Below are 12,831 nucleotides of genomic sequence, written 5' to 3'. Positions count from 1 at the left end.
GAAATATATTTATTTTGAAAGAGTTTAAATCTCCAAGTGAATAGCATCTAGAGTCCTGAAGAAACTGGGTGGTCTTTGAGAAATGTAATCTTTGAGAAATTATGGAGAACTGGTGAATTGTCTCTATCTTCAAAGGGAAGGGAAGGAGGATCCAAAAAATAATGGACCAGTTACTCTGACACTATGATACTCAGGAAGACTAGAGGAGGTCATAATGAGATTGATTTGATAGCTTGGAAACAATTATTAGTAGAAACCAACGGACTTGTCAGCAGTAAAAGTGTGTCAGGAGCACATAGATTTTTGGGGCAAAATTCAGGCTCATGTTCCTTTATGGTAAATACAGTAGTTTGCCCTAATGGTTGCTGATTTGAGAATGTGAGGAAGGGTTGGGCTTTTTAGATTTAAAACATCTTCTGTGTTGATCTTTGCTCATTTCCAACCTCATTCCCTTATTATGCTTTTTCATGCTAGGAAAATCCCTTTTGATAGCAAGAGTTAGCTTAGCAAAGAATGGGGAAGAGAATCTAAGAGTCCTCTTTTGATGTTATTCTCTGAGCTCTTCAACTTTTTAACTATATTGTTTTGTTCAGTTTTAATCTCCACTTTTTGCTACCCACAGCTTGGCTTTACATCCAAGGAAAGATATTGTTGTCACTGGAAGTGATGATCGCTTATGGAAAATGTGGGCCTTTCCTAATGGGAACATTATCATGAAGGGTGAAGGTCATACTGATTGGCTTTCTGGATGCTGCTTCCATCCAACGTGAGTAAAAATAGTGTTGGAAACCAGCATTGATTCTTTCAGGCTTTAATCTGTTAAAATTGATTACTTTCAGTACATCATAAACTTTAGTCCACAGGGTTGTATATCACATTTCTAAGTCTCATCTAATTTAATCTTTTAGTCTATAATATAGACAAACGAAATACATGTTAATTTCTTATTTTAATGTCAATTTTATTTTTGTCATTGGTGTTTTCCCCAGTCTACCCAGAGAAAATTGTGTTGTTTCTCTCTCAATAGTAGATCAGCAATCATACAAGATATTGACAATTAGAATGTAATTGTTTTACTATCATTATAAATCAAAGAAAAAATATAATGTTACTTTGGAGAAGCAGACTTTATTTCTTCAGTCCAGAAGGTAGCATAATGTGTTATATGATTTGGGGAAAAACTCTCATTTATACTGTTCACATTTCTGTATTGGGGTACATGTGCATGCACAGGATGTGATGGCTTGAATCTGTTCTGATTCATACAACATCTCCAAACCTTCCTTCATATTTGCTTCGATTGGAGCTTGGAATAGTTTAAAGTCCCGTGACCAGATGAACTGTATCCTAGGTTACTAACAGAACTAGCAGATGGTCACGCTGAATACTTATGTATCATGTATTATCTTTGAGAAAATCTAGTAAACTGTGAGGTAGCAGTTTTTGATTGTTGGGACATGGTAGTAAGAGATGCAGGGTCCCATAGAGAAAAGGTGCATACAGGCACAATAGTGTATTTTTATGCAGGTAGTCCTCATTTAGCAACAAGAGTTGGGACTGGCTACTTGATTGTTAAGCAAGGCAGTCGCTAAGTGAAACCACGACTGTGCCTATGATCTTACTTCAGCTTTCCTTTGCTTTACAGACCTGTGAAGGTTGTAAATGCAAGGACTGGTTGCAAAGTTACTTTTTCATCACCATTGTAACTGAACAGTTGCTAAACAAGTCAGTTGTTAAACAAGGACTGCCTGGACTAACTTCTCTACTTTCTGAGATTCCTGTAATTTGTAGCTAGAATTTATCTATTAATTTTAAGCCGACCCCAATACCTGATTATGTTCACATAAGAATTCATTGAAGTATAAGAAGGAGGAGGTATAGCACAGTCAGACCTGCAACTGTTATTATAGCCAATCTCAATAACAATAGTTTTAGCCTTCCTGTGGAGTTGATTTCCTGGTCTAATCTACCTAGTAGGGTTAACAGCCAGATAATCCAACTACATTTTCCTCCTTTGAATTTTGGCATTCCAGTCTCTAGCCGCTTGCTTGCTTGCATGTTCTATCAATTTGAAATTGAACCTGATCATAACTCATCAACCTTCTATTCTTCATCAGGAATTGGAGCAAAAACTTGGGTATTCATAAAGGGTTGTCCATGAAGTCTAATTATTATTTGGTCATTGGTTACATTGCAGCCAAGTATTGCTCTTGCTATATCTGTGAGGTTCCAGCCAGCCTCTGACTCAGAAAATGCAATTTTTTTCTGAGTCAGAGGGGGAAACAGAAACTTACCAGGCAGAAACTGGGAAAGCAAAACCCAGAGATGACTCAGCAGCATGGGAGAATTCACAGACGCTGGTTTATTTATTTATTTATTTATTGCTCATATTTAGCCACTGCCCATCTCCCCCAGAAGAGGGACTCTGGGCGGTTTACAATAAAATTCCCCATAAAACATAAACATTAAAATCACATAAAACAATTATGATAAAACCCAATAAATAAATAAAATCCAAGAGAAATGTAAAATCCAGGCTGGTGGGAGGGACTCTAGGGTGCGAGCCATCCCCAAAAATAGTTATTCCCTTTCCCACCCCAGGCGAGACGGCAAAACCAGGTCTTCAGGGTCTTCTGGAAGGTCAGGAGAGAAGGGGCCTGCCTCACCTCCAGGGGCAAGATATTCCAGAGAGCGGGGCCCACCACAGAGAAGGCCCGCTTCCTGGACTCCGCCAGATGAAATTCCCTTATGGACGGGTCCCTAACATGCCCTCTCTGGATGATCAGGTGGGGCGGGCCAATGTAACGGGGATGAGACTGTCCCTCAGGTAACCTGGCCCCATGCCATGTAGGGCTTTAAAGGTAATAACCAACACCTTGAATTGGACCCGGAAGCAAACTGGCACCCAGTGCAGCTCGCGCAGCAACAGTGTTATATGTGTCCACCTAGGTGCACCAAAAATAGCCCGCGCAGCTGCATTTTGGACCAGCTGATGCTTCCAGATACTCTTCAGGGGTAGCCCCATGTAGAGCGCATTGCAGTAATCTATATGGGAGATAACCAGGGCGTGAGTGGTTGCTCAGTCTTCAGAGGAGGATTTGAATCCTCCAATCAGCGCACACGAAAGATGTGCCGAAAAGTGCGCAAAGGAGAAGGCAGCCCAATTGGCTGCAAAAGGGAATAGGCGCACAAAGGATCGGCATAAAGGCAGATGCACAAAGAGCAAGCTGCTGGAGATAACCGATCCTTCGAGCTCTCAGTTCCAGCGGAAGAGCTCTTACCCTCATTGGAAACAGCGTCTGTAGCAGGAGGGGAATCAGCACCAGTGTTTCTTATTAGAGAGGACTTGGATCCTGCAACCGCTGCCACAGAGGATCTTCTCCCTGCTGAACCCAGCAACCTCAGCCTCGTGTCCAACTTTGGACCTCTTCGTTGCCACTGCATGCATTCCAGATGTGCTTCCAGCCTTGCTTCAAGTTTCCAGTCATGTCCAGAGTCTCCAATCCAACTTCGTCATGCTTCAAGTCCTCAGCCTTGCCCAAAATCTTCAGTTCCGTCTTGTCGTGCTTCTAGCTACCAGCCTTGTCCAGAGTCTTCAGTACAGCTTTGTCGTGCTTTTGACCTCCAGTCTTGCCTAGGATCTCCAGTCCAGTCTAGCTGTGTCTTGGTTGTCCAACGTTGTTCAGGAACTTCACATCTATCTTGTTGTGAATTGGGTTTTCAATCTTGCCTAGAACCTGTGATCCAGTCCAGTCATGTTTCAAGCCCTTTGCCTAGTTCAGAATCTCCAGTCCAGCCTAGTCATGTGCCAAGCTTTCAGCCCAGTCCGGAATCTTCAGCCGAGTCCAGCCTTTCTTCAAGTTCTCAGCCTCATTCCGAGTCTCCAGCCCAGAGTCTCCAGTCCAGCCTGAGTCACCAAGCCCAGTCCAGAGCCAAGCCTTGTCCAGCGAGTCCAGTTCAGTTTCAACCAGCTTCCCGGTGCCAGCCTAGTTTGAGTGGTGTTCCAGCTCATGTACGTTCATCTCCAGTTCCAGAAGTGCCACATGCCCTAACTTGTTCTAGTCTTCCAGCTCCCATCAGCGAATCCTGCTCCGCTCTTTTGCTAGTCTCCTCCTGCAACCTTGTCGGTTTTCTTGTTACCCAGTTGGTCTTGATTGGAACCAGTCTACCTCTTGATCATAAGAACTTATTGTTGTAAATAGTTATTTCATAAAGAATGGTTTTGATAATAAACCTGCCTGGCCTCCTCATAGTCTGAACAGGACAATATCCTTCCTAACTATGAAAGCAACACCATTTCTTCTTTGTTTTTCATGTGGTAAGCAGTGTGATTTTTTTGACTGAAAGTTTCTTATTCCAGTCCATCTCAATGTCTAAGATGTCAATGTGTAATTCATTTCATCTTTCACTGTGTTGAACTTTCCTATGTTCAAGCTGTTGGAATTATCAGGGGTCAACTCAGCATTGTCTCATAAGCATAAGGGGATCTCTCTAGCAAACGCATCTCTTGTGGGATGTCACATGGGTCACCTGATTTCCACTTCCTCCTCCTCCTTGGGCTTGGGGATTAACAATCTCCATTACCCTTCTGGCAGACATGCAAGCAGGAAGTGCTGCAGAATGCAGCCCTCCCCATTTTTTATCATCCAGTGATGATTAAATGCTTTCTACTATGAAGTGCAAAAGCTGGCTTGCAGCTAAACCTCAAAAAAACCAAGATTATGGCAACCAGCTTGATTGATAACTGGCAAATAGAGGGAGAAAATGTAGAAGCAGTGAAAGACTTTGTATTTCTAGGTGCGAAGATTACTGCGGATGCTGACTGCAGTCAGGAAATCAGAAGACGCTTAATCCTTGGGAGAAGAGCAATGACAAATCTCAATAAAATAGTTAAGAGCAGAGACATCACACTGACAGCAAAGGCCCACATAGTTAAAGCAATGGTGTTCCCCATAGTAACATATGGCTGCGAGAGCTGGACCATAAGGAAGGCTGAGAGAAGGAAGATGGATGCTTTTGAACTGTGGTGTTGGAGGAAAATTCTGAGAGTGCCTTGGACTGCAAGAAAGTCAAACCAGTCCATCCTCCAGGAAATAAAGCCAGACTGCTCACTTGAGGGAATGATATTGAAGGCAAAACTGAAATACTTTGCCCACATAATGAGAAGACAGGACACCCTGGAGAAGATGCTGATGCTAGGGAGAGTGGAGGGCAAAAGGAAGAGGGGCCGGCCAAGGGCAAGATGGATGGATGATATTCTAGAGGTGACGGACTTGTCCCTGGGGGAGCTGGGGGTGTTGACGACTGACAGGAAGCTCTGGGGTGGGCTGGTCCATGAAGTCACAAAGAGTCGGAAGCGACTAAACGAATAAACAGCAACAACTATGAACCTACCTGTATCCAGATCTACAGAATAAAAGTAAGCTATCTCTATTTTTCTTCATCTAAGTACAGTGTGAAGACTGAATTTATTTCTGAACATAATTAAGCTTAATGTGCAAGTTCTGTTTTGATTCACACTTCTACTCTGCAAGATTGCTGTTAGCTGCTTGGAGTTCTTTTATTAACCTTTAAAAACTCCATCACAAGCTTCTTACATTCCAAGTTCCCACTTCAGATTTTCTTTTTCCACATGGCAACACCAGCAGTTAGAATGGAAAGTAAGAAGCATGGAAGGCTTTAATCTAGCCACATCCTAAATACTCGGAAAACTTCCTCAGTAGCATATTGAGTGCTATCCAGCCTGAGGGGCCCAACATCCAGCACTATATCCTCAGTCATTTTATATTTTCTATCCATGTGGTTTTCTTGGTAAAATACAGGTATGGTTTACTATTGCCTTCTCCTGCACAGTATGAAATGATGCTTTTGCTATTGTCATTAAATTGATCTTCAACTTCCAGCATCTTCCTATTTTGCTGTTGCCCAATATGTGTCCAATATGTGCCCAATATATGCCTGCTTGCTTTAGCTGGGCAGCTGGGATGATCTTCCTGCCTTGGGTGACCATGTGGGGATCATATACTCTTGGCATACACTCCTGGCATTCTTCACTCATCCCTCCCAGAAACACCTGCAGCACAATGAGGCAGCACAGCAGCACTTGGGCAGGGGGTGGTGGATGGGTTATATATTAATATCACTAAGTTAATGTGTGTGTGCATATGTATAAATTATATAATCAATCTGAATCAATCCCCTGCAGGATGAGGCCTCTTTGTTGAAAGTTATGGCCTGTAATCTACCATGCTGGTCCAGTGGGTATAGATGGATGGACGGATGGACAGACTGACTACCTAGATTAGGTCTGAGAGAGAATAACTGGCCCAAAGTCACCCAGCTGTCCTCTGTGCCCATGGGAGGACCAGAACCTGATCTCTCCACTCCTAGTCCAGCACCTTAACCAGTATATCACACTGGCTTTGATATGTATCCTTTGGGGGAAGATGGGTGGTGATAAAAATTTAATAATAATAAAATAAATATCCATCCTTAACATCATATATCTGTTTCTGATATCTGTCCATTCCTGTCATTTTCAAAGCACACACATAGTTTTTAGAATGCCTTGAGAGTAACAGCTTAAGAGTAACCATTTAATTAAATGGGATAAAGGGAAGATAGTTACATATCAGGTAGAGCTATAGTATGGTGATACAGGAGTAGTCTGAAGTAGTTGGAGATCTAAGAACAAGTGAGATCTTGTATCTTGTCTCACTTCTATGAGGATGGGAGAACAAGGTCCATAACTTTATATATTTTAGATATATTGGATTTACAAAACCAGTTCATCACCCCCAAAAAGAGAGGGGGAGATAGAAAGCAACTGATTCCTTTACAAATCACATCTTTACAAAACAGTGGAGAATTCCATTCAGTGGAGAACTGAAGGCAGTAATTCATGCCTTTGTCACCTCTCTGCAGTTTGCTTTACTTGGTATAGCCCTTGAAGATGCCTTGGAATCTACAGCTGGGACAGAACATGGTAGCCCACTTGCTGACTGGTATTAGCTGGTGTATCAGAATACTGCCTGTTATGTGGGAACTGCACTGATTGCCAGTAGGCTTCCAGGACTAATTCAAGAGGCTAGTGATACAGCCCCTTACAATCTGAATCCTTGTTCCCTCAGGACTGTCTTCTCTATGCCTAACTTACATGATCTCATAGGGAGAGGATGCTCTGAGTACTCACCATAAAAGAAAGCAGGGGGACTGGGACCTAAGTTTTGACTTTAGTGGCCCCTTCTCTCTGGAACACCTCCCCACCTCCCATCCCCAAGATTTAGGTATGCCCCTACCTGGTAACCTTTCAGAAGATGATTAAAACAGTCCTCTTCAGAGAGCATTCAGACTCATTTGAGCCAGCAATTGATTTATTTGTAGTTTTTAATTGTTTTCTTATTATTTATTGGTTTTATGAATGGATTTTATTATTTTTGTTGGTATTTTATCTCATGTTATAAATTGCCTGGAATCAGAAGAGTTGGTGACATATAAATTTTGGCAAAGAAATACATTTGTTTTTTTAACATTACACATAATGTTTTCTTCTAGTAATAGCTGAGATCAGTATTTCTACATAGATGTTTAGTTTTAAATATAGCAAAGAACTTTAGAATAAACTGCCCAAAGTCTGGGAAGCACTTTTTCTCCACTGGTCTATTAAAACTGGTGATGATCAGCTTTAAATGATCATGTTTTATGAAATATGTAAGTTAGAAAAACATTGAATAGATGGTTTTCAAAAATATGTTAATGTAAATTCCTGAATGGAGTAGGGAGTTCAACTTGGTGATCTAAATCACCTCCTCCTATTCTATGATTAATTCTATGACTGATCTTCCTCTGTGGATGTATAAGTAATACAATAAAGATTATTCTTATTTATGAAATACCACAAAGCATTTTTTCCTTAAAAATATTAAAGATGCATTAAGTTGAAAAATAGGATAAAGAAAATAAGGGGTTTGCAAGTATAAATTGCAGGCTAATAATTCTAGACTGCTGTAAGATTCCTTTGGGAAAATGCCTAATCATAGTTTTCATATAGGGTAATGAATTTAACTCTCAGCTTCTATTAAATTGATCAGACTCCTGTTAAACTCTTCTATGAAATATGTAATAATAGTAATACACGAGGATGGATAGTCAGGTATATTTAACTAGATTTGGATTTTTTTTCTTTATTTTTCCAATTTATTGGACAAGAAATAGTTTTGGGGGGATAATCCCTACTCCCTTCAGGAATTTAATTCTGTGGTGGAAATAATTTTAAAACATTAAAAACAATAATGTCATATATATTAAAAATGTGCTTGGTTAAAACTATTACACATCATAAGTAATCAAATTACTTTCCTTCTGAAAGCCTAGCTTTAAAAATGGAACCAGTCTGCTCTGTATGTTACTGGGATCACACTGAAGCCTGAATTCCTCCTCCATCATATGCGTTATGTGTTGTTTGCATCTTACTCCACTTTGTTATTGACTCAATACTTAAACAACAGGCAGCCTTTCCCACAGCTTCCAATCAACAGTGTACTGAACATTCTTATAGAGTAGAAACATAAAGTATCAGATTCCTTTGAACATTTGAAAATAATAAATGATAATAGTAATACTAGTAGTATGGAAAATATTTCATCGTATTGGCTTGGGAAATCTAGCTGAACAGCTGTGTAAGAACATTCCTGAGCAAATCGGATTTCTTCTTTTTCAATGGCAGTGGAACAAAATTGGTTACTTCAAGTGGAGACACAACAGTTCGCATCTGGGACTTCACAAAGGGTGGCTGCATCCTGACATTAGAAGGTCATAGCTATGCAGTGTGGGACTGTTCCTGGCATTCATGTGGCAATTTTGTGGCATCTGCCTCAATGGATAAAACGAGCAAAGTTTGGGACCTGAACAGGTATGTGACTGTTTATAACATGTTGATTTTTTTTTTAATGTGTGAATTTAAACAGGTGGAGAAAAGGGTGGACTTTTTAGACAAACAATAATTTAGAGAGCCAGTTCAGCATACTGGTTAAGGCATCAGGCTAGAAACTGGGAGATTGTGAATTCTGGTCCCACCTTAGGCATAAAGCCAGCTGGGTGAACTTGGGCCAGTCACTCTCCCTCAGCCCTAGGAAGCAGGCAAGGACAAACCACTTCTGAAAAACCTTGCCAAGAAAACTGCAGGGAGCAATCCAGGCAGTTGCCAGGAGTCAAAAACTGACTCAAAGACTATATATATACATATACATATATATATACATATATATATATATACACATATACAAACTTACATATATATATACACATATATGTGTGTGTGTGTGTGTATAAATAAATAGAGTGTAGCTATTTTGTCCTTAAATGAAACAATCACATTCATGTAATCTTAAGAAATAATTACTGGGTTCCCCAAGTAAATGTGCAGAACAGAGCCAAAAATGGATGGGCGCTCACTCTTTATCAGATAACCCTGTCCTGCCACAGTTCCCCAATCACATGGCAGGCACAGATTAGTTTGACAGAAGTCAGAACTGTTCGATTGCAAAAGGAATTAGAACTTAGAGTGTGGGATGCTGTACATTGCCCTTCAATGCAAGGAAAACCACAATTATATTATATTATATTATATTATATTATATTATATTATATTATATTATATTATATTATATTATATTATATTATATTATATTATATTATATATATATTTTTATTTTTATCCCGCCTTTATTATGTTTTTTAATAACTCAAGGTGGCAAACATACGTAATACTCCTTCCTCCTCCAATTTTCCCCACAACAACAACCCTGTGAGGTGAATTGGGCTGAGAGAGTGACTGGTCCAAGGTCACCCAGCCGGCTTTCATGCCTAAGGTGGTACTAGAACTCACAGTCTCCTGGTTTCTAGCCCAGCACCTTAACCACTAGATCAAACCAACATATCATATTGGTTTATTAAAATTATTACTTTGCAAAGGCCATTTTGATTGTCATGCATGATATTTTATTGCCCATTTACTGAGCTCAGTATTCAAGACCTTTGCAGAACAATACTGTGTATCTTGATTGCTCCTGATTTACTCTAGTGTAAACTGCTTTTGCTACCATAGTATATTTGAGAAGCAGAACCTTTTGTATCTTACTTCCTTTACCTCTTGTGTTTCAGTCCAGTAATATATTGAAAAAGACCATAATTTTGCCACTTTTTGTTGTTAATTTCTGAACTTAGTAATAATGGCACTCATTCAATTGTGCAGATGTGATACTTTACATTGACTTATAATACTGGTATACAGCCCTAGGTTGTGAAACTGAGAATAATTGTAGTGTTCCATCCTGTTTCTTTGTTTCCTCCTGCAATAACTTATATGACTGGCTCTTAAAAACATGTTTCATTTTTTCATATTTGCTGTTCATATGATTGACACCTTATATACTTTTCCTATGATCAGAAAGAAGGCTTCTTAATTTTCAGAAATGTATTGGTTTGATCTTGGACTGTAAATTAATAAGTAATAATAGTAACAATAATATTACTTAATTATTAATATTATATATTATAAATAATATATAATATAATACTAATACTAATAGAGCCAGTTTGGTCTAGTGGTTAAGGTGCTGGGATAGAAACCAGGAGCCTGAGAGTTCTAGTCCCACCTTAGGCATGAAACCCAGCTGGGTGACCTTGGGCCAGTCACTCTCCCTCAGCCCAACTCACCTCACAGGGTTGTTGTTGTGGGGAAAATAGGAGGAGGAAGGAGTATTAGGTATGTTTGCCGCCTTGAGGTATTTATAAAAATAATAAAGGCGGGATAGAAAATAAATTAAATAAAAATAAATAAATAATATCAAATGTAGCTCTAATAAATAGTTGAATAAGCAAGATTTGTTTTATTCATGCTTTTGATGAAATATCCCAAGAGTTGATATGAGATGGAAACTTGTTTAATTTTACTAAACTGAATGCATTTGTCCAAAAGAAAGTTTAGGGATTTTCCCCCTAAAAATATTATCTTTAAAACAAAGATATCACTTTTGATCTGTTGAGAATATGGTAATAGAGGCAGACAAGATAATTTCAATCTAATCTTCTTTTTGAGGGAGATTGTTTTATATTCCAGGATTTGTAACTTTTGAAAGCTTATTGCTGGGTAATAATGCTTCAAACAGTAGTGGAACAGGAGGAACATATTTGAAACCCACCAGTTTATACATACAGTGTATAATGCGATCCTATGTTTTGCAATTAGATTTTTGGGAATACTTGTGCCGTAAACAGGAGCCTTTATTCTTCCCCTCTTCTGCCACATTTCCTGGTTCCTCCATACATAGGACTAGACAGGTCTGACCCTTGCAAAGTACATTGCCCATATCTAGACAAGTGCTTGTTTATAGACCGCCCTTTAGTGCACAGCTCCTGCATTTTACCTTAAAACATCTCCCCCTCCCCCAAGTTAGATCCCAAAATGTTTTTTTTTATACTAAGGCTATGTGTATATTCAAAGGGGTGCTTTGTTTTGTTGGATATTCAAGCAAAATTCCTCTTCAAAAGTTTGCCACAAAGCAAGGCAATGCCCAAGAGGAATAGCTTGCCATTTGGCTTCACTCATTTATCAGTGGCTTACAAGCATGCAGGGTAGCCACAGTTAGCAAGATTGATTAGCCCACTGAGACCAATTAGTTCTGCTTTGATGTTTTGCAAAGGAAAAGGAATGTGCCCCCACAAGGTATTTCCCTGTTGTAAGTGTGCCACATCTAAGCAGATTGCCTATGATCTGTACTCCCCTAATAAACATATGTACAAACCTTGCACATAGCCCATTTGCCGTCCTACGTCAGCTAGAATTATCAATTGAAACTGAAATTATAGGTATTCCTGAATATTTTTTACCTCAGCAGATGTATGGATATGACACACTTCTGCATGTGGATGCATACATGCAAATAAGGATACACTCCCCTCCCCCACAGACACACAAAAAAGAAGCAGAACAAACATTAATTGAATTAAAGAGTACTAATTAAAATTACTTGCCTTGCTGGTAAAATAAGGCATATCATTTGTAAAATGCATTGGTCCTCTATTTGAATGCAGAGGAGCTTCCATCATGACAACAGTGTGACATGGCGCTCATCATTGTGATGAAATCATAGATCCTATGGATCCTCTGGGTCATATGACTGGGAGGGAGAGTCCAACTGGATCTCCTATAAGGTTGCTTTGGGGTTTTTTTGTGGATTCTTTTTCTCCATAGGCCCCAGCCTGTCTTTGAACTTGATGTTTACTTTGTTGGCTTCTCTCCCCACACCAGATTTGATCCTGTTCCATTCAGTTTTTTTAGGGTGATCCCATTGAAGGTCCATATCCAATGTTCTGACTCTTCAGTATTTTATGACCTACTGACCACAAGGTCAGGAGGATGGAGATTTATTCTGTGTCCCCTCTTTGTCTATCACTCTGCCTGTTCTTTGTCTAGGAGATTGCTAATAGGAGGGCATCGCCTTCTGTCCTTCTTCACAGGCATGCATGCACAGTGCATATGCTCTTTTGATTATCCTCAGTAGGATATGAGCTTTGCCTATTTCTATAATATAAATACCTGTAAATAAATCAACAATCTCTTATAAAAGCTGCTTCACTTGATTGTTTCATTGCCCAGATTAGATTCCTGATCTCAGCAATTCTCATTCACATAGAATGCTTCAACCTCCAATAAATCCTGCTGACAGAAAGTCCTGAGCCCCTTTGCACTGTTTCTTTCTAACATTACGTTGGGTTGGAAACAATAACAAGTTAGGAAAGATCTGCAGTGGCTTCTGGAATTTTTTCCAA

The 12,831-nt window shown here is 39.6% G+C and overlaps 1 protein-coding gene across 1 annotated transcript in view; it reads left to right on the top strand.

The window, feature by feature from the left end:
- SPAG16 (sperm associated antigen 16) overlaps nucleotides 1-12,831 on the top strand; it is a 298,090-nt gene that overhangs the window by 120,959 nt on the left and 164,300 nt on the right. The window contains exons 12-13 of the mRNA XM_063317912.1: nucleotides 623-766; nucleotides 8,726-8,911. Of these exons, the coding sequence (XP_063173982.1) occupies nucleotides 623-766; nucleotides 8,726-8,911 (330 nt within the window). The remainder of the gene's footprint in view (nucleotides 1-622; nucleotides 767-8,725; nucleotides 8,912-12,831) is intronic.

This window comes from Candoia aspera, chromosome 1 (assembly GCF_035149785.1).
Source record: "Candoia aspera isolate rCanAsp1 chromosome 1, rCanAsp1.hap2, whole genome shotgun sequence".
Classification (NCBI taxonomy): domain Eukaryota; kingdom Metazoa; phylum Chordata; class Lepidosauria; order Squamata; family Boidae; genus Candoia; species Candoia aspera.
The sequence above is the reverse complement of the archived record's forward strand: the minus strand, read 5'-3'. Positions and strand labels throughout refer to the sequence as shown.